At 47.1% G+C, this 24,898-nt stretch overlaps 2 protein-coding genes and 1 long non-coding RNA gene across 13 annotated transcripts; 1 reads left to right on the top strand and 2 right to left on the bottom strand.

Annotated features, from left to right (window-relative positions):
* Positions 1-3,030: 3,030 nt before the first annotated feature.
* Positions 3,031-4,976, bottom strand: LOC117850081 (uncharacterized). The gene is made up of 4 exons (XR_004639177.2): positions 4,840-4,976; positions 3,944-4,332; positions 3,739-3,857; positions 3,031-3,644 (listed from the first exon to the last, which is right to left on the bottom strand). It is a non-coding gene; the product is annotated as an uncharacterized lncRNA (long non-coding RNA).
* Positions 4,977-9,297: 4,321 nt separating this feature from the next.
* On the top strand, positions 9,298-12,262 carry LOC117847777 (serine/threonine-protein kinase-like protein At3g51990). Its single transcript, XM_034729063.2, has one exon. It carries the CDS (start codon positions 9,652-9,654, stop codon positions 11,485-11,487), a length of 1,836 nt encoding a protein of 611 aa, XP_034584954.1. The 5' UTR covers positions 9,298-9,651; the 3' UTR covers positions 11,488-12,262.
* Positions 12,263-16,947: 4,685 nt separating this feature from the next.
* On the bottom strand, positions 16,948-22,486 carry LOC117847775 (protein N-terminal glutamine amidohydrolase). Of its 11 annotated transcripts, none has more exons than XR_011897812.1 (7): positions 22,252-22,402; positions 19,625-22,176; positions 18,786-18,891; positions 18,587-18,670; positions 18,335-18,473; positions 17,695-17,796; positions 17,204-17,345 (listed from the first exon to the last, which is right to left on the bottom strand). XR_011897812.1 is itself a non-coding variant. In XM_034729059.2 (6 exons), exons 1-6 carry the CDS (start codon positions 22,374-22,376, stop codon positions 17,182-17,184), a joined length of 732 nt encoding a protein of 243 aa, XP_034584950.1. In that variant the 5' UTR covers positions 22,377-22,486; the 3' UTR covers positions 16,948-17,181. The 11 variants fall into 11 exon arrangements, 5 of the variants coding, with proteins under 5 accessions (XP_034584950.1, XP_034584951.1, XP_034584952.1 ...); XR_011897814.1 differs by having other exon boundaries at positions 17,695-17,746; XR_011897811.1 differs by having other exon boundaries at positions 17,282-17,345; positions 17,672-17,746.
* Between the last annotated feature and the right edge of the window lie 2,412 nt (positions 22,487-24,898).

The raw sequence follows: 24,898 nt of genomic DNA, 5'->3' as shown, positions 1-24,898 counted from the left end.
GTCCACCTACTTGTATTTAGATATTTATAAATTCGTTAGTCGTGTATCCTTAATTGGTTGGAAGGCCCAGAGGTCATATATATTTCATCTGAAAGGTTGCTGGGACATCGTGTTCGGCTTTTATGAATTGATGCACCATTATTGATGATAGATTTCACTACTGGTACAAAAATTCTTATTATACAAGTAAAAAGATCTGCAACTTTTTTTTTTGAGATCTATTGGTCTTCTTAACTAGAAGCACGGAAAAGAGAATTGCTCCGTATTGGGCTCCAGCCGAACTAAACCGCCCGCATAAGCAAGAAAGTTTGCTGATGGGCTTCACTGCCATCACAAGCCCAAGGTCAGCCCATCCAGGCCTACGAGCTGTCGTCTTTGGAGTTTTGCATCCAAAAAACTGGCCGAACACGCTCTCTTAAGTCTTAAATTAGTTCGAGAGCAGTATGTTTGGGACTTTAGGTACAGTCCAAGTGCCACCGTCAGCGGCAGTTATTCATCAGGAAGCGAAGTAAAGAGGCGAGAACATGCAAGTCAGCAACGAGATCGACTTCAACAATCGATCCTTCTAGTTCTATGCATTTGCAGCCTTGCTTCCATGTACGCACGGCACGTTCCCGATTTTTATTTTTTTAAGACGCGTATGGTACGTTTTTCATTAAGATACATCGATACGACTTGAGAAACACCAAAGTGCAAGAACCAGCACCTGCGATCAGGAACATAACACAACAATAGCAAAAAGAAGCTATAGCACCACTATAATACTAAACACGACCTAAGGCGGTTGAAACCTGCAGGAGAAAGGACATCATGAACACACGCATATCACCGATTGCATGACAATCCGGAATCAGCGGAGGTAGAGCGAGAATGTCATGCAAGACGATGCCTTCAAGGGGGAAGCGACACCAACACCGCATCGTCCATCTATCCACGGAGGAACAAACCAAGTCTTCCTGGCCAAACCAAATGGATTGTTGGCCGCAACAACACCCCCAGCGAGGTGAGCTACGTTAAGGAATGCAACCGTTGTCGGCACCGGCTAAAGCCGAGCAAAGCTTTCGCTAAGGCTCCCAAAACCAACTCCACGCAGCAGACCGCCAAGGCCTGGATGAGAGCCAAATCGATGGAATGGTAGTGAGCAATCCACGGCGACGACGACAGGGAACATCCGCATGCCAGCAACCGCCATCACGATGACCCAAAGACGATCAGGGGTGACCGTGACGACCTAAAGACAGCCAGGGGGAGAGGAGTGGAGCCGAAGCCCTCCCTCCTCCTAGCAACACTCGACGACGAGGTGGCAGCCCGAAGCACCATGGGGAACACGAAGACCCATCCTCCCATCCCTACCAGCGAAGAAGACGGCTGAAGGAGGCATGACCCCACGAGCGACAACCATCGGCGGAAAAGCAAGCAACCAAGAGCGAGCGACCTACAGCGCCAGGGTGGGTGGCGAGCAGGTCCCTCTCGAGCCGTTCATGAAGAGCGACAGGAGCACGACCAGGGTGAGATGGGGTGAAGAGAGGGGGGAGGAGAAGGAAGAGAAATGAGCAACCTTGGAGCCCGCACCGCCCTGGCTGGAAATCTCCACAATCACCCTCCTACAGGTGACGACGAGGAGGGGGAGAGAGAGCGGCGGCGGCGCGAGGGAGCCCCCACGTTGCCTTGGGAGGGCAGACCGCATTGGTGGGAGGCGAATCCGGCGACACCGGACCCGACGCCATGGGCGAGGCCCTGGAAACGCGCGCCAGGCCCTTGGCGTGCGGTCCCCCATGGGAGTAACAGCGCAGGGTCAGCTCCCCGGCAAGCAGCTGCCCGCGGTGGCGCAGATCGGGTTGCCCGGAGTGGCGGCAGGCTCCCTGACGGACGGACCCCCCCACAGGGCGGCGCAACGGGCTCCCCATGCAAATCCGGACCAAGGAAGGCCAGATCTAGCGTCACCTGTGAGGAGGAGGAGGGGGAGTCGAGCCTCGCGGCGGCGCCGGCGAGCGGGTCCTAGGCGTTAGAGTACTCCAGGCTCGCCGACGCCGACGACGTGCTCTTGCGAACTAACAACGCCTTCGCCATGGCCTCGGTGCCGCTTCCGGCCGTGGACGGCGAGCCGCCCGCGATGACCCTCTACCCACACCATCGGCGTCATGAGAGCACGAACAGGCTGACCACCACTGCTGCGAGAAGGGCCATGACGGCAACGACCATGGCCGTGAGTGCCTTGGCTGACGGGCCATGGCATCGCCGTTCGGCCAGCTGTGCCGGCCACCACCAGATTTGGGTGAGACCGGCGGCCGACGTGCAGATCAGGCACGCCACCACCGGATCTGCCTACCAGCCACGCTCAGATGTCCCCGGAGCACGCCAGCAAGGAGGGGAGGAGGGAAGGAAGAGAGGGAAGGGGTGGAGAAGAGGAAAGAGGAGGAAGAGGAGGGGTGGGGAATACGGCGACCACCGCTTGGGGCCATCGCTAGCCGCCGCCGTCGTTACCCTTGCCGGCCGGATGGCGGCGGCGGCGGCCGCACAAGGCTCAGTGGAGGTAGAGGTTGGGTGGTTACGGCACGGTGCCCTGAGTGTATGCCACGCTCGCGTACCCTAGGCCTTAGAGCACCGCAGTGAAATGAAGAACTCACTTCGCCGTCCGTGCCACTGTTCAACACTCATCGAACGGAACCACAGACAGACCCAGCTGATCAAGCTGCCGATGGATCGGCCACCGCACCGGCGCCGATGACCAGACCATTTAACCACCCGCGTGCCTCCGGCGCCAACAGCTACCCGAGCGCTCCACACCGCCACATTCTTGCGCGTCCGTGTTCGTACCCTCGGACGCTCAGCTACGCTACAGGCCCTTTCCCCCGGGCCACACGGACGGCCGCACCCGCCCACCAAGGTACTAAATGACGGATAGCAGGTTGGTAGCGGATTGGTGTCTAGGTAGCGGTTCGCGGATAGCGGGTGCTAAGTTCAAATAGTGGTGTTTTACAATTACACACAAATTTGACTGTATATCATAAACAATGACTTTCTAACACATTAAAAGAGCAACTGAAGACCATATTAGAGATGGATAAACATATAGCTCATGGTCTTAAACCAATCAGCGACTCAAACATATTATGTCTGGATCTAACTCTAACATAAGTTACATAATTTAAATTAAGAAATAGATAGGCACGGTGTTCTACTTCTACACACTAAAAATACCACAAGAATTCATCAAGTGGTAAGCCCATCATTCATTATCATTGCCCTAAGTTTTAACCTCATCACTCTTATCATCACTTGAATGGTCTGCATAAGGAATATTTTCCTCCTCTTCATGTTCACTGTTAGAAGATTCAAATTCTTCTTCCTTCACCTCCACTTCAGCCACAGCCCGTGCTTTCTTTGCTCTGTTTGATGAGCTTTTTTGTATTAATCTTCTCTTTCTACTAACGACACTACTTTGAGCATCATCTACTTCTAGTTGTGCTGGTGTTGGTTGGGCATCATCAACAATCCATTCATTTGGTGGCTCATCGAAAGTTTGGAACTAATGGGTCCCTATCCTTTTGAGAATACTTCCATCGCAGCCTCTTGTTGAACAAGACAAAGACAAGAGCATTCAGTTTTCGTTGACCCAATCTAGTCCTTTTCTTAGAATGCACCTGAATGAATACAATGGCCAAGCATTTTAGATTATTTAAGATACTGACGATCAAAATGGAGTGCATGTTTGTAAACCAAAGATGGAGTACTCACACTCTCAAATGCACTCCAATTTCTTTCGCATGTGGAAGAACTACATGTCAAGCTTAAAATTCTGATAGCCATCTTCCTTAAATCCTTAGCACAAGTTCCATGTGCAGACCACCAATTTGCTGCAAGGACAACAAAGAGAAGATTAATTAACTTGAAGATATTTCCATTTGATGATAGAAAAGTTGAGAATCAAGCCAGGAGTCACCTGGGGAGATTGCTTGACTGTTCCTTTGTCTTATGGCGATTGTTGTACCAAAAATTTATGTGGCTTTAGCATACATACTAAGCTGAGCAACAATATTATCTTGCACATTGATATCATCACGATACATACGAGTAGCACATTCTATAACTACTTCCATCATTCCCTCTTCCTCCATTTCATTCCTGTTCTCATAGAAGAAGCTTAGATTCAAGAAATACCTAGCTTTATGCAATGCAGTCTTAAGCTTGCTGTCCCACCTTCCATCTATGATTTTCCAAATAGAACCATATTTCTTCTCATTTCTATTTAGGCGTGCTGCAATTTCCTGCTTTGCTTTGAGAAGGTCACCATAAATGTATCCCATTGTTGGAACATCACCATCCACCCTCCTAAGTACAAATGTAAGTGGCTCAAAATAGTTTATAACCTCAAGCATATTTGACCAAAACCTATAGTTCATGACCAAATCATGAGCATTCTGTCCTGCAACTTTTTTAGACCATGGACTCTTATCCCATTCGGCTGAACCAAACAATTGCTTCAATTCATTTTTTTTTATCATAGAGACTTCTTAAGTTCAAGTAACTAGTGGCAAATCGAGTAGCACCAGATCGAACTAAGTCACCTTTGGTAAATTTTCACATAATAGCCAGCAATATGACATGTTTATAAAGCAGATTTGTGATAGGCTTTCCTTCTTGAATGATGTTATCTACCATACTTATATTTCCAATTTCTTTTAGCATGGGATCTATACAGTGGGCTGCACATGATGTCCAGAAGATAGAAGGATACTTCACTTTAAGCAACTTTGATGCAGCCATATTATTTGAAGCATTATCAGTCACGAGCTGCACAACCTTTTCAGGGTCAATTTCAGTAATACAAGAGCTTACCAAGCTATAGATGTACTTTGCATCGTGAACCTCCAAGGAAGCATCAATGGCATCAAGGAAACACACACCTCTGGAACAATGAGTAACCAAATTCATTAAACTTCTTCCACGGTGATCTGTCCAGGCATTTGTCATAATAGAACACCCAGTAGAAGACCATGCCTCCTTTTGCACTTGCAAATACTCCTGCACCATATCGACATGTTTATGCAATAAGGGAGTTCTAAGCAGATAAGGAGATGGTTTCTTTAATCCTGGACATTCTATTTTGGCCCACTATCGAGGCCCTCTACGTCAAATCGCAGCCGCTAAGTCCAAGCCTGCTACGTCCGGCCCGCTACCTCGTGGTAGCGCTAGCCCGCTACCTCCTAGCAGTAGCGATGATGGACTTTACCGCGATTGCGGCCGCTGTGGCGGCCGCTACGAACGCTATTTAGGGGGTGTTTGGATCTTTAGGATCTCCTAAAATTTATGTTACATCGAATATTCGGAGGAGCTAATTATAAAACTAATTACACAGATGGAGGCTAATTCACGATACGAATCTATTAAGCCTAATTAATCCATCATTAGCATATGTTTACTGTAGCATCACATTGTCAAATCATGAACTAATTAGGCTTAGTAGATTCGTCTCGCAAATTAGTCTCCATCTGTGCAATTAGTTTTGTAATTAGTCTATATTTAATACTCCTAATTAGTATCTAAATATTGACGAGGGAGTAAAGAAACAAACACCCACTTAGCTACTCGTCGTCCGCCCATGCGCGCTTGCCGGCCGGCACGTGACCGGCAGTCGGCACCCGCGCCGCGATGCCCACGCCGCGCAGCTCCGCTTCGGCAGCAGCTCGGCCAGCGGCCGGCAGCCGGAGCTAGCTTTACGGCGCTCGCGTCGCGCGCCCACGCCACGCCCCACGCACCCCGTGCCTTTTCGGCTAGTGCGCTGCGCGCTCCCTGCCGCCATGGTCGTCCGCGCCTCCTGCTTTTGAGGGACGACGCCGTCTCGGTTCTCCTCAAAAGGCAGTTAAGGCACGCACGCGACAAAGCGGGGGAGCCGGCCGCCTGCAAAGCCGCTTTGCGGGCTGAAAAGCGGTTGGGCGGAAGTGAGAGTTTGAAGTTTGAACGCCGCGAGAGACTCCGACGATGAGACCGGAGGCACTTTCAGGGTTTTTTTCTTCACTTTTTGGCGTTTCTGTCGGGAGGAATAATGAGAGTTGAGCCTGAGTAATCATGATGGCGTCGTAGACTAGCAGTAGTAAACGTCAGGGGGTAGGCTTGGTGCCTTTGTCCGATCAGAACGCTGACTTTTGCCGACGAGAGGCGATGGAGCATCGCAAGCCTGTAAACGCGTCTGCTTGCCTATTTACGGTAAGATGTATCTGTAGGCAGCAGCACGAACGAACGCGTCTCTTCTCCACTGAAGCCAATTAGATCACCGGCACAATGCACTTGGCTCCAACTTCTCGGCCGGGTGTCACTGCCAAAACCGTGGCATGGAGAGCCTTGGAGCTAGGCCGATCGAACTCTTCCTTTTTTTTCTTTTCCTTATCGTGAACTACAACTAATTGGCTTTAGTGAAGCTAGGCCGGCATCACCTTATCGTGAAGTTAGCTCGGAGTAGACAAATCGATCTGGAGTTGGAGGTCGACCAACCGATGCCCAAGTGGCGCTCTGATTATGACATCACGGACAAATTAAAGGGTCGAGCTTTTTATAAGTAATGTGTTGAGACTGAGGCTAGGCTGCATCTGCATTCCACTAAAGTTTGGAGCTACGTACGGCCGGCCACCTTCTCATTCCTCACCTTTTTGTTAGTAGCATGCTGCCAAGTGTGGATAATAGATAGGAGTATATCCTATCTGATCGTGTTGATTGTTGGAGCATGATTTGTTGACTCTAGCGGAGATGCTTTTATGACCCGTGATCCAATTTGATGTGATCTTCCCAATTGAAAAATAGAAGCAGTACATCCTGGCCCCGTTTGGATACCTTGGATACCCACGCACCTGTCACATCGGATGTTTAGATGTTAATTTGGAGTATTAAACATATGCTAATTACAAAAATAATTGTACAGATGGAGTCTAATTCACGAGATGAATCTATAAGCCTAATTAGTCCATGATTTGACAATGTGGTGTTACAGTAGCCATTTGTTAATGATGGATTAATTAGGCTTAATAGATTCATCTCGCGAATTAGCACAGGGATTCTGCAATTAGTTTTATAATTAACTCATGTTTAGTCTTCCTAATTAGCATCCGAACATCCGATGTGACACTGCTAAAGTTTAGCACCTAGTATCCAAACATCCCCTTAGCCTTAGGATGATAGGATCCTAAGGATTTGGTCGAAGAAGAGCGGGCAAAGCTACGGAGCAGAAAAAGGACAGGGGATGACAAGTTAACATTGATTCTGAGTCTAATGGTGCAATGCTATACGCCTATACAGAGAAGTGTTGGATCAAAATACGGGGAAACTATGTTATTTGAGTTTTTTACCAACTCACCCCTGATTTTTTTTTCTTCCTCTTCTCTCTCTCCAATCCAAGGTGTTCGAGTTTTTTTTTTCTATGGGCTTCTCCATTATTGGACTTGGAGGAAAGGCCAGGAGTGACCGGCTACTCAGCTAGCTACCCGTGTAGAAGTAACGGGCGCAGGGCTGTGAGGATTGAGGAGGCTGGTTGTGGTCGGTGGACGACGATAACAGTGAGCATGGGTAGGATGACGGCTGCTGCAGGCGGGGCTAGGTCTCATTGGAGACCCATGCCTTGCAATCTTATAGACAAAGTCTATTTAGTCCAATCATATCTGATCGGATTTGGATAATATTTTCTCATCCCAAATGGAGTTATACCTCTCATTGGATTTCCCATTCCAAGAAATGTTGAGGTCCAACTAATTTTCTTGAAATTGACTATTTTAATTTTTAGAAATTTGTAGTTTATCCACACGATTGCTCCTATGTGCATTAACAAAACGCTATGCTAAAACCTGCCTGTCTTCTTGAACATGCTACTGCATACGTCTCCGATAGTTTGACTTTTGTACATCTAAGTGGTGTGGTGTCATTTTAGTTAAGCTATCAACTTTAGGTGTGCGATGTTCAGCTCAACTACCATCATGTTGCGCGGACGAAACCCTGCCCAAATCCACTCTTCAGTGGAAAAAACACATGCACGCGCTACAGTCGCGACAGTCGTTGCAGGTAGCCTCTGCGCCACTGCACTGAAACCACGACGGATTCATGGGCGCCTTTAAGAACTGCCATCTCATGGCCGGCACCAGAACAATAGACAAAAAAAAAATAGGTAAGGAAAAAAGTTGAATCGATCGGGTAAAGCTCCATCAAGATTTTGCCGTCACTTGTCTCGTACTCCCTCCATGTATCAAGTCAAACTTTACAATTTTTGGTCAATATTTTTTATTTCTATAATATGAACTAGATTCGTAATCAAATGTACTCTCCAATGATTCTCCAATGATTATAAGTTTATAACCATAAACAATATATTGTAATATAAATAAATGATCAAAGTGTAATCTAGAATACCGTGTTAAATTATATCACGTCTTATAAAGATAAACGGAGAGAGTAACAAGTAAACTCCTAAGCATATGGAAGAGTGTAAAATAAGCAACAATTTGACCGCCCAGTACGAAACATCTATTTGTTTAAGTTTAAATCTCCACAAGTCAAATACGGTTGTTCATGGAAGCCTTGGATTTCTCGATAGAAGCTGCAGGAGCAGGACGTCGCCTGATTCTTTTTAATTCCAGGGGGGAAACGTCACCCGCATTCCTTTTTATTTCGATCGCCCTCAGAGTCAGAGGTAGAGGAGAAGCTCAAAGACAACCCAAACTTGTACGCATCAGCCGACCGCCGACGTCATCCACGGCCAAAGCAAGTACAATGATTTAATCCCATAATAAAGGTAACCAGCGATTAACAGATCAGATTAGCTGTACGCGGGGGGCACGTGCGGTGGGACCGCCGGGCAGGGGGAGAGCAGCCAGCCAAGTACAGAGATTCCTTTCGCGCCGGCCGGGATTAATCCCTCCTTCCTCGCTTGCTTCACCCCACTGAAAAAAGCAGCAGTAGGATTGAGACAATCCTGAACTGACGATCTAGCTGAAAATTGGAGATGTTTTTGGAAGAAGGAAGAAACGAAAATGGTGTCATTTGCCGTTCCATTTTGACCCTCTCCGAGTAAACCGTAGCTCCTCGTTCCAAACTTCCAAGAGGAGGAAGTGGAAAGCACAGCACGGAGATCGCATGCCCGCTCCACTCCCGGTGTCTCGGCCTGCCGGTCGGGTCCCGTCGTTCCCTCTCGGATTGGTGTTGGTGCCGCGCCCATCTGTCCGAGCGCTACGTGGGAGCGGACTTGGCCGGGAACCACGCAGGACCATGTGTTGATGAGCCCTTCCCTCGTCCTCCGCGGCCGCCGAGTCGTCGTCGTCAACGCCTCGCCTTGCAAAAGCGCCCGCGGCAGCGGCACGGCCGTTATCCGGTCGCCGCCGCTCCAAAAAAATCGGGTGGTTTCTCGCGACGCTCCCAAATCCCGCTTCGAAACCCCCGAGACCAAAATTTTTACCCACGCGCCGCGCGGCAGGAAGGGCCCCCCCGATTTCCAGTTCGGTTTCGAGTTTTTCCACCCCGCAAGCGCAAGGCCCCGCACCAAAAACACGCAGCCGAGGAGTGAGGCGCACCCCGTTCGGATCCCCTTTCCTTCTCGCTCCCCCCTCTTCCCCAACTTTCTCGCACCCGGCGGGGCGGGCGGCCGCGGCGCGAGCACAGGTGGGCACCGGCCGAATGGGGTACCTCTCCTGCCGCGCGGACTCGTCCGTGGCGACGTGCCGCTCCATCACGGCCATCTCGCCGCTCCCCATCTCGCGCCGCTCGGGGGGCTCCGGCGGCTCCAGGCCCGCCGCGCTGCCGCCGGCGGCCATCGAGAGGTTCGACTACGCCGAGCTGGAGGCGGCCACGTCCCACTTCGCGGACGCCGCGCTGCTTGGGAGGGGCAGCCACGGGGCCGTCTACAAGGCCGTGCTCCCCTCGGGCCGCGCCGTCGCCGTCAAGCGCCCCTCCCCGCGCCGACCCGAGGTGGACAACGAGATCCGCATCCTCTCCTCCGTCCGCGGCCCGCGCCTCGTCAACCTCCTCGGCTTCTCCAACCCCGGCCCAGGCCCCGCCGCGCGCCTGCTCGTCGTCGAGTACATGCCCAACGGCACGCTCTACGACCTGCTCCACTCCAACCCGCGCCCGCCGGGGTGGCCGCGCCGCCTCCGCCTCGCGCTCCAGACGGCCAGGGCGCTGCGCGCGCTCCACGACGCCGACCCGCCTGTCATCCACCGCGACGTCAAGTCCGCCAACGTCCTGCTCGACGCCAACCTCGACGCGCGCCTCGGCGACTTCGGCCTCGCCCTCCGCGTGCCCAGGGCCACCGGCGCCAATGCCGCCGCCGCCGCCACGCCCGCGCCCGCGGGCACGCTCGGCTACCTCGACCCGGCCTACGTCACGCCCGAGAGCCTCAGCACCAAGACGGACGTCTTCAGCTTCGGGATCCTGCTGCTCGAGATCATGAGCGGACGCAAGGCCATCGACGTCCAGCACTCGCCGCCGTCCGTCGTCGAGTGGGCGGTCCCCCTTCTGCGGAAAGGCAGGGTGTCCTCTCTGTTCGACCCGCGCGTGGCGCCGCCGCGGGACCCGGTCGCCCGCAAGGACCTCGCCGCGCTAGCGGCGAGCTGCGTGCGCTCGTGCAGGGAGCGCCGACCATCCATGGCCGACATCGTCGAGCGGCTCGTGGTCCTCAGCAAAGCAGTATCTGCTAAGGTGTGGAACGGGCTCGCAGACGGGCTTGCGGTGGTCGGGAACCCTTGCGCTGTCGTTGATGTTCAGAGGACCATCTCAAAGCGAGCGGCTGCCAGCAGCAGAGCTGAATCAGAGCGGGAATCAACTTCAGCATTGGCGTTTGACGACGATGAAAAGGAGGAGGCAGATGCAGATGCCTTGGAGGAGGATCAGGTGCCATTAGTTGGTGCCAGGAAGTCACCCCGGCCACTGAAGAACGGGATAGTGCTATCTGAGGCCGGGGCTCGGGAGAGGAGAAATCTCTTGGAGCTGATGGCTCGGATCGATGGTGTTGCAGGCCAAAGATTTGGCATTAGCAGAGCCAGAACAGTTCGTGCGACTGGTGACCTTATTGAAAAGGATGCAGTGTTGCTTCTGAGGAGGAACAAGACTGTAAGAGTTATTGGATCTGAGGCACTCCCAAAATCCGAAAAGGTTTCTCACTTTGATGTGAAGATCAAACACAAAGTTGGGAAAGAACAAGAGAAGGCAGAGGAAGTTCAAGCCAAGGCAGGGGAAGTCCAAGAGAAAAAAGAGAAGAACCAAGAGATTGCATGTGGAACCCAAGAAGGTTCCAAGGAAATAGTAGGCAAAGCAAATAAATTGCTAGAAGAGACGGAGGCAAACCTTGACAAAGAAGAGAGGATTCAAGAAAAGAAAGGGCAAAGCCTTGAAAAAGCAGAAAGTGTTAAAGGCAATGAAGGCAAAATCCAAGGCACCGTAGAGAAGATCCGAGAAAGTGAAGGGGAAATCCAAAACAAAGTAGAGAAAATCCATTTGAAGAGCGGGGAGAGTTAAATCTGTACAATGTTCTTGGGGTCAGCTTAATCAATTGTTGCCTGGCAGTTTATCTCAAGGACAATGATCATGAGATAGAAATCTCATTCCCCAGGCCCCAGCTATCTCCATGGTAATGGGATTCCACCAGAAGTGTTTGTGATTGGCCAATACAGCCTTGATTTCAGATCCAAGCAATGTGATCCATTTGGGAATGCCAGCAACGAAAGCTACTACTCAACTATTGAATCTCGGGTGATAGCCAATGCAATGGCTTACTGTGGGGATATCTTCGGATTCGATTTAAGCAACTGGTAATCATTTTGCTGCTTCAAACGGAGTCAGTTGGAGCTACAAAAGGCTGCTAGTTGAAGTAGATTGTTGTAGTATTCTTTCGTTGATTATTTTTCCTGCCTGCATACAAGAAGAAGCATCAAGTGTCAAATTGATTTGTATATATGTAGGCATGGTGGTAGCTGCAGTAGTGTAGAGATGGCTGAGCTCAACAAAGAGCAGTAGATCTTCAGAAGTTCAGGTTCTATTGAAGCAACCGGTAATCATTTCGATGCTTCAAACCGAGTCAGGTGGAGCTTCTAAATGGCTGCTAGTTGAATTAGATTGTTGTAGTATTCTTTTGTTGAATATTTATGCTGCCTGCATACAAGAAGAAGCATCAAGTGTCGAATTGGTCTGTATATATGTAGGATGGTGGTAACTGCAGTGGATCTTGAGAAAATTTATTTTTGGCATTTCCACCTTAAGGTACATAAGTGGACATGTTCTCATGCAATGCTCACATGCTTGTGTCCTAGTCCAGATACTGAATGCTTCATTTTGGACAAATCCTCCATAAATATAAGCACATGCTCTGTTAGTCTATAGGATGTTTTGCAGTTGTTCTATCATGTTTTAGTGTTGTAGACGAACTGAACTTATCATCACATTTGGAGAACCATTCACTCAAAAGCTAGTAGTACTATGATACTTTAAGGTTCTTGCCTTGCAAAAATTGGGCGCAATGTTTCGTTACTTTAGAAGGCATTGGTATGTCAAGGTCGCAAGGAGTGATCTGCAGTTGCGTAATCTGACCCCTTTTTCTTCTTCCATACATTTTGATAGGGTATCTGCGATTGCACATCATTCTTAAATGGGTGCATTCATTGCTAACATATTCATCACATGAACTGTGCGGAGCAAGTGATAGCAAACGCACAGCATTGCCGTCCGCCTGATTGGATCGCCCAACTGCCTGCCCCGTCCTGTGAGTTTAATGCATTCTTCAACATGTCCCTTGCTGGATGAAAAAAGATGAAAGAAAAATGCTCACTCAAATGAAATATTCTAAAGAGAAATATTCACCCCATATTCATTTGCTCACTAGAGAAAAGGACTGAAAATTCATTACTGGTGGGGGTTTTGTTTGAAATTCATTTGCTTGTGATGCTGACACGATCTACAGAAATGTCAAGGCACATGGTATTAGTTTGTTTTGTCATTGCACATCTACATCAACATTGTTGCCAAATTCGCGGTGCATTTTGTATTTTACTGAGAAAAGTACACGTAGGAATCAAAGTTAGGAGTATGGTACAGTAGTAGGTGAGACTGAACATGGGGGCATTAGCATCCCGCCTTGAACATGGTCAGATTTCCATCTCGACATCACACTTGGCATGGCTTAGAAATAGTTGACAAGGGTACAAGCAAACAGGATCGGGCCTCGAAGGCGCAACTCGGCAACTGTGGCATTGTACAATTGGATTAAAACCCAGTGACATGCTTTTCTTTTTGTCAGATATCCCATTATATATTGGGTTATCTTGGCCATTAGCCAAGTCAGCATCAGCAAGGAGCTTCTAGTATGAGCTGGGCTAAACAAGCATTGGTGGATCCAGGAGTCCGGATCATGCATGAGCTCTAGCGTCAACGACATTTGCAGGACCAGACCTTATACGATGGAGATGAACAGTGTACCTGAAAGCTACCTGTACAATCAGAGATATACTTGAAGAAATAAAGGGCTTTTTTAATGAAAAGGCATGGTACCCCACATGTTACCTAGCTTTTCAGAATTTGGTGTGGCAAATTCAACCTTTTTCCCCAAAAAGTTGTCATCTACAGCGAACCCACATCTTGAGTTCTTGACAAGTGGCTATTCTTGCATATGTGTCTGAAAAAGAGTGTGTAGCTACCATTCCAAAAAAAAAAAAGAGGGAGAGAATACAATCTTGCCTGCCTGCCTATGCAAGCCCAAATTTCAAAAAGGATATCTTTTAAATTGCATATTAACTACCTCGCTTTTTTATTATCATATTTCATATGCTAACCTCCTATGTAGAGAAAGGCTTCTCTATACGATGCATTTTCCTTTGAGCAGAAGAACATTCAAGAACAAATAGTAAAATCGATTATGCTCTTCAGTTCCCCTACCACTTGGCGCCATCTACTAGCCAACAAAGCTTCAATGATCCTACACTCACCCTATCCCTGCGTCAAAGATTTCATGAAAGTGTAGTCAGCAAGCTTCAGTGCTCCTAAACATACCTGTCATGACCGGTATTCCTTTTGTGCTCAGCTGCTGCTCTATAGTACTGTGTGTGATAATCGGTGATCGATTTGCCCCCCAAATCACCCAAGAACCTGGCGATCTTCACCCGTCTAGGGTACGGGAAACCCAACACCTCCCATAATATCTGCATTGGGACTTGGGAAAATTTTGATTGTTTCTCTCTTGTCAGGCCTGAACTTTGTATGGTTGCAAATGGAAGCGTCCGAGGGCGTGAGCATCGTCGCAGTTGGTTCTATCTTCTATGCGATGGACTGCATGAATGAAGGAAACCGTGAGTGATCAGTGCGTTGGGGAGAGCGCCACGTTGGCGAAGCCATTGGCCTGGGCGCCTGGACGTCGTGTCCTCTGTGGCAGCGCCTGAGCGAGCAGCATCGGTGATCCATTGTTCTAGGGCATTAGAGTTGCCTGGGGGCAATGCTACGATTGAGGAAAATGATACCACGGGCCGTGTCGCCTTTTCGGCATTTGTCTTCACCCGGGGAGAGCAGAGTCTAGCTAGAGTAGGTGATGATATGCCAATGCACCAACCTGACAAGATGTGAATATCTCGGGGTGTGTTTGTTTGGATCGAACTGGGTTGGAACAGATTCGACCCATCGACCCGTGTTTGGTTGGAAATGCCGTAGGTTAGGTTCGTCCCCCATAGGGAATATATTCTATAGATGCGGGTTGGAATAGTCCACCCAAAACGAGCGGACCACCCTGACCCACATCAACGTCGTTCGTCTCCATTCTCTCGTGGGGCGGCGGCAGCAGGCGGTACAGGGGTGGGGGTGGCCTCCAGTCGCGCGGTGGCGCACGGCCGGGATGGCGACGCGAGGCAGAGGGCCTCGCCGGCAGGGAGCGGGCAGCGGTGCCGGGGAGAAGGGAGTGGCGGGCCGGTGCTGAGGAGAATGGAGAAGGGAGGGGCGGCGTCGGAGAGCGCCGGGGAGAAGAGAGAAGGGAGGGGCGGGCGGCGCCGGGGAGCGTCAGGGAGAAGGGAGAAGGGAGGGATGGCCGGCGCCGGGAGCTGCGTCGCCAGCCCGAGAGCTGCCGTTGTGGTCCGATAGCTGCTCCGGCTGAGAGAAGGTAGGGTAAAAGAAAAAAAGAAAATGTTAGATGGATGACATGTGGGACCTAATGGATGACAAGTGGGTCCACCAACAGATGTGGCTAATGGTGTTAAAATGGCATCCATCCAACCTTCTCAACCCCTCCAATCAAATAAAAATCTGGATCCAACCCATCCCTCTCATCCAAACACGAGATGATCGAACTCAACCCAGAAAAGTGGGTCGGTTCTGATCCAACCCACATCGTTTTAAAACCAAACACACGCTTATCCTGCCTGAGTAAGCACATAAAAAGGCTGGATCAGTGTTAGTTTCTTCTTCATTTAATTAAGCTGTTTATTCGCGTTCATGCATTAGTCTGGTAATCTGGAGCTTTGATTCAGCTCTATGAACGCCTTTTGAGAATTGAGGTGTGATGTGTTTCTAACATTTTCACTACTTCTTTTTCCACCTGAGCATAGGTGCCTGAGTATCGAGTTCATTTAAGAAAAATAATTGTGAGTTAGATCTCTAGGGCCTAGTGATGAAACTTTTCATTGAAGAATTCAAAATTAGGTAAGCAGGTAAATCTGTCATTTTCAACATATCAAAGGTTGTACCTGACTGGCCAGGTCTAATTAACTATGTCGAATAGTTAGTAAAGTAGCTCCCTTTCAACTTCCTGATGGAAATGGAAGTGCTACCATCTTACAGATGAGTTAAATTGCAATTCAATTCAGAAAGTTGGACCCTATTTGTTTGGCAGGTCATTTTCGCTGTCCTGAGAAAACACATCTCACTTAGTTTACGGAAAACATGATTTCACCTGCCACCAAAAACATTATAAAAACCATGGCCATTATATTGGTCTGATGAAAAATCATGACAAAAATCTTAGCCATGTCTTGGATGTAACTAGCAGCTGCATGTTAAACCAATGTGTAATTGGTTAACGTGAACATAATACAACAGGGTTTATTCTAAAAATTGCGAGAACTAGTTACAAAGGTGTGGTGGAGCAGTGAGGAAAAAAAAACATATTCGGGGTTCGGGTGGGGGGGGGGGGGGGGGGGGGGGGGGGGTTCTCTTCTCTGAAACCAATAGTTTGGTCTACTCAACAAACTGAAGTAACTGCAAGTTTAGCATCGGTCAGCAGGGGCAGATCCAGAACTATGCATGCCCTAGGCCTAAATGCACCAATGTTGAACTCTTTTGCCCCGGACAGGACATGGACTTCTCTGTGGCACTCCTTCGAGGCATCTACGGGCCAAGCGTTTTTGTTCAGACTCCCACAAAACAATGACTGGGTTTCACTGGACGCATTATTAGAGTAATAATACACTGCAAATGGAAATTTTTACAGTGTTTTGAAATAACTTGAAGAGCATTGCTAAGGATGTCAAGATCATCTATTTGTGTCAATTTGGACATTTAGCTCTATGGGCACCTGTGACAAGTAGCATCTGTACTCTTTAGAGCACAAGTCTCCTATTTAAACCTGAGTCACATTTGGGAAATATTCAGGCTCTGAACAACCCTATCAATTCAGAATGATGTCTTCCAGTTCCGAAGATTTCAATATTAGGTGAGCAGGTAAGTCTGTCATTTTTAACAATGTTCAAGATTTCTACCTAACTGATCTATCTAACTTTGTAGAATAGTCCATTAAATAGCTCCCTTTCGACATCTGTTGGAATGAGAGTGTTAGGGTGTTACATCTATATAGGTGAACCAAAATGCTGACCCATTTGCCAGGCCAAACGTGCACATAGGAGTAACACATTCACTTAGAGTAGTTTGGTCCAGTTAAAAAAGAATACAACAAAAAAGAAGCATTGCCCGTTAAGCATGGCCTGGTCACACATTGTTAAGCAAGCATCATCATTAAAGCCCCATTTGGGACAAGATAACTTTCAGATTTCTAGTAGAGTTGAACTACAAAATGCTTATATTTCTTAGTTCCAAAACAGATCCGAAACACTCCTTGGAGACACCAGATGCTCCGTATGAACACATGTTTAACTCATAATCTTGCACTAGAGGCATAGAACAGAGTAACCCACCAACATAAAGAAATCCTGAAGCTACTTTGAAACAATATTTGTGGTGCACTTGTTAAGGATGTGAACCAGGCAGTCGAGCGAAGAATCTGGGCAGTATTGTTTCATTAACCACCACACCATGTTTGTTGGAGTAAACATCATTAACCACACTCTCCAGGTCTGCCACATCCTCCACAGACATCGCAATGTACTCATTAAGGTTATTGGTGGTTCCATCTGAAACAGGCAGGGAGAAAGCATCAAAGATAAAATAATGTGCCATCTGCTATGTCTGGACACATCAAATCCTCATACAAACAAGGAAACAAGACTTGTCATGTTCAAATTTAAAGTGGACAAAACATTTCATATACACTCATTGGATTCGTACTTACTACTACCTAGTATACACAATTTTACATCATATTCATCATTTGAACGTATATGCAACTTATAGTAAACAGGGGAGCTAAGAGTGTGCATGGAATCCATTTTCAAAAATACAAAAAATAGAGTGCAATGAATTGCCAAAAAGAAGGCAATCATGACATACTATTAAATACCTGCGGCCATGATGGGATCATACTTTGGGGGTAGCTGAATCCAATTCCCCGCAGGGTTCTTCATGTGGCTTCTATCTGAAGCAAATGATTGAAGAAACAAAGGAGCATGAACCACACGGAAGAGCCTGTAAAGAATATATATGGGAGAACATTTGTAAGCTGCTCCAAAAAAAAAATGTCCTTGTGTACCCCACAAGCTCCCAACTTTGGTCAAGACTCGAGAAAAAACTTATGATATTCACAAAAGAAATAAAACGACAGCAACTCCAACCGAGGATGTACAACACTTCCATCCCACCTATATAATGCCTCGATGCCTCATGATGTTGCAATCTGGCATGCATACAATCATCTGACCAACATGATCCTATAACTGAAGTCCAGAACTATAAATGCATATACACTTATATGTCATTAAGGGCTTCCCAAAATCTGCAAAAGATTCATCTGATTCCTAAATTCCAAATCTTCGAATAAACTCCATGCAAGCAGATTGCATGTTAAAACAGCAACATACTGTTAATTTTGTAGCATCTACAACAAATATTTAGGATATATTTCAGAAGGCTTCCCTTTAGTTAATTCAAATAGGTGCGTCATAAACTGTTCTGAAGAATAAATAAATAATTACACTGGTAACAACAAAAGCAACAGAAGATTTACCTTCTATATATGGAATCACCAAATGCTAGTGGTTGAATTGCATCGGAAACATACTGGCTGAATGGGGAAGGGAAAGGAAGATCCGAGTCCAGATCCCAAACAAGATCAAGAACTTCTCCTTTGTTTCGTTTCGCCTAGACTTCCATATGCACATCAAGAAGTAACATGAAATGGTACATGATACACAATACACTGCTTTTATGTCAGCAGTACATACTAAACTAAAGCAAAATACCAGACAATCAAGTTTACCTTTACCTGGGCGCAGATCACATGATAATCCCAGCAGATAAATCCTTCATCAGAGTTACTTGCTTTCTGATGCCAGAGAGGAACCTGGAGAATAAAAGCATGTCATGCACAAGATGGGGGGGGGGGGGGGGGGGGGGGGGGGGGGGATCTAGCTAAAGGAATTGAGATATACATTAACAAAAAAATGCAACAAAATCACCTTCTTTTCCTCGTTTGATATGAAAACAACATAAAGATCAGTGCCCATAGGATCAGCCACTCCAATTCTTATCAGTTCCTTACATAGCATGTAGATATTTTCTTCACTACATGATGCAAATGAAATCCATCTCTTAGCCATGAATATAAACAGCAAAATTGCATTGTATTGTGACTAGATTATTGATCACAAGAGAAAAAATAATGTAAAATATACAGAAATGAGAGGAGGAACAGCAAGAACAGAATGGAAATGTATGAAATAAATATAAACTTTTGTGAAGCAGAGGATTTTTGCCTATGTATAGCTCACCACATATCTTCTAGAAAAAGAGATAAATCTTATACAAAATAGACAAGGCTCAAATGGTGCATATGAAATTATCTGTTAGGCATGAATATAAACAGCAAAAAATACTTTGTATTGTGACTTGATTATTGATCGCAAGAGAAAAATAATGTAAAATATACAGAAATGAGAGGAGGAACGTCAAGAAAAGAATGGAAATGAAAGAAATAAACACAAACAAAACAGAAGTATATGCATTCTGTTGCACATGATGGATTGGTGTAAGTGCTTCATGTAACATGAAACTGGTACATGTAGTAGTATAAAAAAAGTTGCACAAGAATGACATATTGACATTCTTCTTATTGCGAATGTCACATCTAATACTAAACTTCTTGGGTTAATTTTTCATTGTTAGTAGATAAAATCATTGGTTATTCCTGTCTTAATAGACAGTCCAATTAAACAACATCCCGCGAAATCCATCACAAATTGTAAAGACGCATATACTGGCTTCACTTGCTTCTATCATTACAAACTAGAATTTTTACCCGTGGTGACAAGTTTCTGCATAAGTGATCCATGGGTTGTGGCTGCACCATGAGAAGTTAAAAGCCGTGCTTAATAATTGGCAGCCCTAGCCCATAGGCAGCCTTGTATTCTGGTACCTTATTGACATGCTGCTGTTACACAGTACACATCAGTGAATCATGATGGAATGTTAAATCCAGCTATAGCCAACTTCTTTGTCTGTTGCTGCATTTCCAATTTGACTTCTCAAATTGTCCATCACACTCCATCTTTCAGTTGATCTATTTACACTGATGAGATGCAGGTATGGCATTTTAGTGGTAGGGTTGATTGAGATTAGTTGACTCGCTGCATGTTCTGCCAACCTGCCATTGCCATTCAATCTACAGCTGCTCAAGAGAGAAGTCCAAATTGCAGAATCTGGTTCAAATGGCATTGACTTCACTAACTCTTCAGCTTGCTCAAGCATGCCTCTCCTACTGAATAGATCAACCATGCAAGCATAATGCATTTTATTCGGTAAAATTCCATAACTGCATGTCATCATATTGAAGAAATGTTTGCCTTCCTCCAAAAGGCTCATGTGATTACATGCAGAAAGTATGCCGATAAACGTGATGTCATCAGGATCAACTTGTGCCTTATTCATGTTACCAAATGTCTGAATAGCATTTTGACCAAGACCATTGAGTGCATATCCACAAATCATAGTGTTCCATGTCACTACATCTCTCCTGGCCATGCTATCAAATATGCCTTGGGCCATTAACATTTCACCACATCTGCAATATATACTAATAAGTGAATTTTGAATTAGCAAATGTGATTCAAACCCAAGCCTGATAATAATACCATGAAACTGCTGGCCATGAACCATCATAGAATGATGCGAAAAACAGCCAATGAGGCTAGAAAGCATCGAGTCACTTGGTCGTATATTTGACAGTAGCATCTTCTTGTACAGCTTAAGTGCATCATTATTTAAACCACTTTGAGCAAGCCCATTGATTAAACAGCTCCAAGTTACTAAATCATGCATTGGAGATTCATCAAAGAGCTTGTAGGCTTCAGTAACCTTACCTTGATGAAGCAAACCAGCTATCATCACATTGTAGGTGACAACAGTCCTTTTACGCATCCTATTGAAAAGAACCAGTGCATCATCTATATACCCTCCTTTCACATATCCAAAGAGTAAAGTAGTACAGGACATCACATCTACTTCAGGCATATTGTAGAACACATGCCGAGCTTTGTCAAGCATTCCATTGTCTATAAAACAAGACATCAAAGCAGTACCCGCTTCCACACTCTTTTCAGGCATCTTTGAGTACAACTCAGTAGCATCAGCGATTCTTCCATCTTTTATATAGCCACTGACCATCAAGTTCCACGAGATCCTATCTCTGTCAATCATGGAATCAAAAAGCTGTCTAGCCTCATAAAGCCTGTTAGCATGGATATAGCCAGATAGGATGGCATTCCATGAGCCAACATGCTTTCTTTCCATTCTATCAAATTCAAGCCGTGCCTCATCGATGTCTAAGGAATTACAGTACATCATAACCAGTGATGCCTCAATGATCTGGTCAAGAATAAACCCAGACTTCACAGCGAAACCGTGAATGCATTGACCTCCTCCAATACTTTTCAAGCTAGAACAAGCCCTCACAATCTTGACCAGAACTGCACTTGTTACTTCCTCCCCACTACTCACCAAAGACTTGAACAAGTCGACTGCCTCTCCAAACCGCTTATGGTTGACAAAACCTCCAATCATGACACACCATGACACTGAATTCTTTGCAGGCATCAAGTTAAACAGCTCGAAGGCCCATCCCAATTCATGCACCCTGACGTACCCTTTGACCATGGCAGTCCAGGACACGACATTGCGTTCTGTCATCTTATCGAAGACCCTGCGAGCATCCTCCACCCGATGGTTCATCACAAGTCCTGATATGAGAGCATTCCACAAGGCCACGTTTGGACTGTCAACAGCGTTCACAACCCGTTCTAGGAAGCTGAACAGCCCACACTTGGCGTACATTGTGGTCAGGGACGCACTGACAAACACGTTCCGGGAGGCACCGGTCTTGGTCGCCAGCCCGTGGATGCACATCCCGAGCTCCAGAGCCTCCATCCGCGAGCAGGCCAACAGCACGGTCGAGAACGAGACGTTGTCCGCGTGGAACCCATGTCGCCTCATTTCAGCGAACGCGGCAGCCACACTGCCATGCGCCCCGGACCGGGCGTGTGTGGCCATGAGGGTGTTCCAGGACACAACATCCCGCCGCGGCATTCCGTTGAACACCTCCCGCACGGCGTCCAATCGGCCGGCCCGCAGGTGCTGCCCCATCAGCATGTTTGCCGAGGTTATCGCGTTGCACGCCCCCGACATCCGCGCCACGGAAGACGCGCGAGGCCCCGCGCGGTGGGAGCGGCGTGACGCCGCTCGCACCACCCTGAGCGGCATCAAAGCCGCGCGCGTGCCAGGTGCCAGAGCTGCTGCTGAGGGAGGAACAGGGCGGGGAAACTGCTGCCTCAGTTGTGCCAGTCCAAGTAATAATTCCTGGTGGGAACCATGCTTGCCTGAATCTACGGCGAGAAACTATGGATCGAGAGTATGGGAAAAAGGAGTGGATACCAGTAGAACGGCGTGTGTATGAACGAGGAGGCATCGACAGGAGTGTTGCTCAGCGCCGCAGGATGTGGAGGAGCAGCGACGGGAGAGGGGTATGCGCCGCCGGCTGCTGCTCGGCCGCCGTCCATGGAGAGGCGGGTGGTCGAGGTCGGCGAGTCGGCGACGGAGACGGAGACGGGGGGTCTCCCTAGTGGAAAGGCCGCGTCGACGACCTTCCGCGATTGTGGCAGAATCCGGAGCTGGGCTTGGCATTTAGGCTTATGGCCCAATATCTTGTTGTTGGCTCGCTACTGATGAATCTTGGCGGGCTGATGATATGAGAAGCCCTTTGGGCCGATTTATTTAGGTGAAAAACTTGTGAGATCTGCGGTGGTTTCGGTGTTCACTTTAAATAGAAAACGTATAGTTACGGAAAATTATTTTTGAGCAACGATGTTGTATTGAATATGACGAACGAGGAGGTTGGCTAAAAGGCTAGCAGTAAGCCAGTGATAGCAAAGGACGGCCAGAAGAGTTTACTCCCTCCATATTTATGCACGTAAATATAGTATATATCTGGTTGCATGCAAATATTTATGAATTGAGAAAAATTAAAACAATCTATAATTTGAAACTGAGGAAGTAGAAATTTGTAGGTGACCGTGATCAATAAACAACTCATCCACTAGTTTGCATAGTGGCGGACGACGTCTGTAACGCCCAAAATTCCATCACAAACACAATGTAAGCAACATGTGGTCTAGCACTTTCTTTTCTAAGGAATAAAATAAATTACTAATATTAAATTACGGTTTTTAAATAATTAAAGAGCACTCGAATTTAATATTAGAGGCGACAAGTGTTTGATAAGTTTTTATCTTTCGTTTTGTTTTTGTGTGAAGTGTTGTTTGCAAAAGTTTCAAAATTTATAAATCTTTTCTCCTCCAATCCAATCTGCGGGTTCAATCTTCTTTTCCTCTCTCTTTGGGCCCAAACCTTCTCCTTCTCCCCTTTCCATTCCGGCCGACCCACCTCCCTCCTTTTCCTCCCATGCGCCGGCCCAAAGGATTCCCTCCACAACCAGCCCAAAGTGGCCCAACCGGCCAGCCCCTCTCCCTCCTACTGACTGGCGGAGTCCACCCGTCAGCTCCACCCCCACCTCCAACCGTTCAGGCTCCAGGGACGCACGCATGGGTGCCGTGTGCCCCCCTGTGCGCCGCCGGCCGGGGCCCCTCGCCTCCCAGCGACCTTTGGCCTTCCCGAGCCCCTCCACAACCTTGCGTCGTCTCCTCTCCCCCACTCCCGGCCTTAAACTGTCGCCCCCTCCTTTCCTCTCCCTGGAAACGGCCGGACAAGCTTGAAGGCCATTAATGGCCGCCCGTGCATCTCCGTTCCTCCAGCTCACCGCCGGTGAGGCTCCTTTCTTCCCTCTCAACCCGCTCCTCTCATGCGCCAGCTCCTTTTCCCGCCGCGCCGAGTGCCGACGAGGCAAGCCATGCGCCGCCGGTGGTGCGCCGCACCCCTGCCGTGCCTCTGGCAAGAGGTAAAAGATGATAAGGCTGCCTTTTGATCTGCCCCCTGGCCTATCTAATATTTCTTCTTTTCATTCTTGTGCGTTGCAATCTTGTGTAAAACTCCCTGGAAAAACTTAGGCCCTGTTTAGTTTCTCCCAAAATACTAACTTTGGCACCATGCAAAAAGAAGATTCCCCATCACATCAAACTTGCGGTACATGCATGGAGTACTGAATGTAGACGAAATCAAAGACTAATTGCACGGTTTTGTTGTATTTTGCGAGACGAATCTTTTGAGCCTAATTAGTCAATATTTGGACAATAATTTACAAATACAAACGAAATGCTACAATTGCGCTACAATAATTTTGGTTGTCCAAAGTTGGGCAACTAAACAAGGCCTTACATTCTTTCATTTTAACCTGAGCCATGTAATCTTGCATATCTAACCTTGTACCTTTCTGTATTCGCAAACATTGTTCACTGAGTCTTGTGAAAATTCCTTGCTAGCCCCTGAAGTATATAGTTATTTCTGTTTTAGCTCCTGAAACTTGTTTATCTCATATCTTCATCGTTTTAAATCCGATTTCAGCGATTCTCGCGCTCACGCGATCGTCTCTGCATGAACGTTAGTTTTAGGAGTTTGTTGTAAGCCTTTGCATATGTTTGCTGTACTGTTTTACTCATTCTTTGTTTGTTTGCCTTGTGTGATCGTGTAGATGACGTGAAGTTCGTGGAGGAGCAAGTCCAAGAGCAGCCGTCTTTCGAAGAGGACTTATCCCAATTTGCCAAGGAAGGCAAGTGGTCTTCTCCCCCTGCATGTTCTTTTTCAACCCAATAATATCATGATTCACCTTTACTTTTCGCTCGTATGTACATAAAATTGATGGGAATACCTATTAAGTATATACCTAGGTTTTAATCCTGTTTCCTTGTATGAACCTATTTAAGCATGTTGGGTAGCATGCTAGTTGCTTAACTATGATTGGTAATGTTCTAATCATGAAAGATGTTAATCATGTTTTATTTATGTTGCTATACATGTTTAATTGCAAGAACACTTGTTTTAATCGGAACATGGAGAATCACCCAAGAAAACAGTACAACCACAACATCACATGGCTTTGATCTTAGCCGAATAATTAGGCATGTGGTTA

This window comes from Setaria viridis, chromosome 3 (genome assembly GCF_005286985.2).
Source record: "Setaria viridis chromosome 3, Setaria_viridis_v4.0, whole genome shotgun sequence".
NCBI lineage: Eukaryota > Viridiplantae > Streptophyta > Magnoliopsida > Poales > Poaceae > Setaria > Setaria viridis.
The sequence above is the reverse complement of the archived record's forward strand: the minus strand, read 5'-3'. Positions and strand labels throughout refer to the sequence as shown.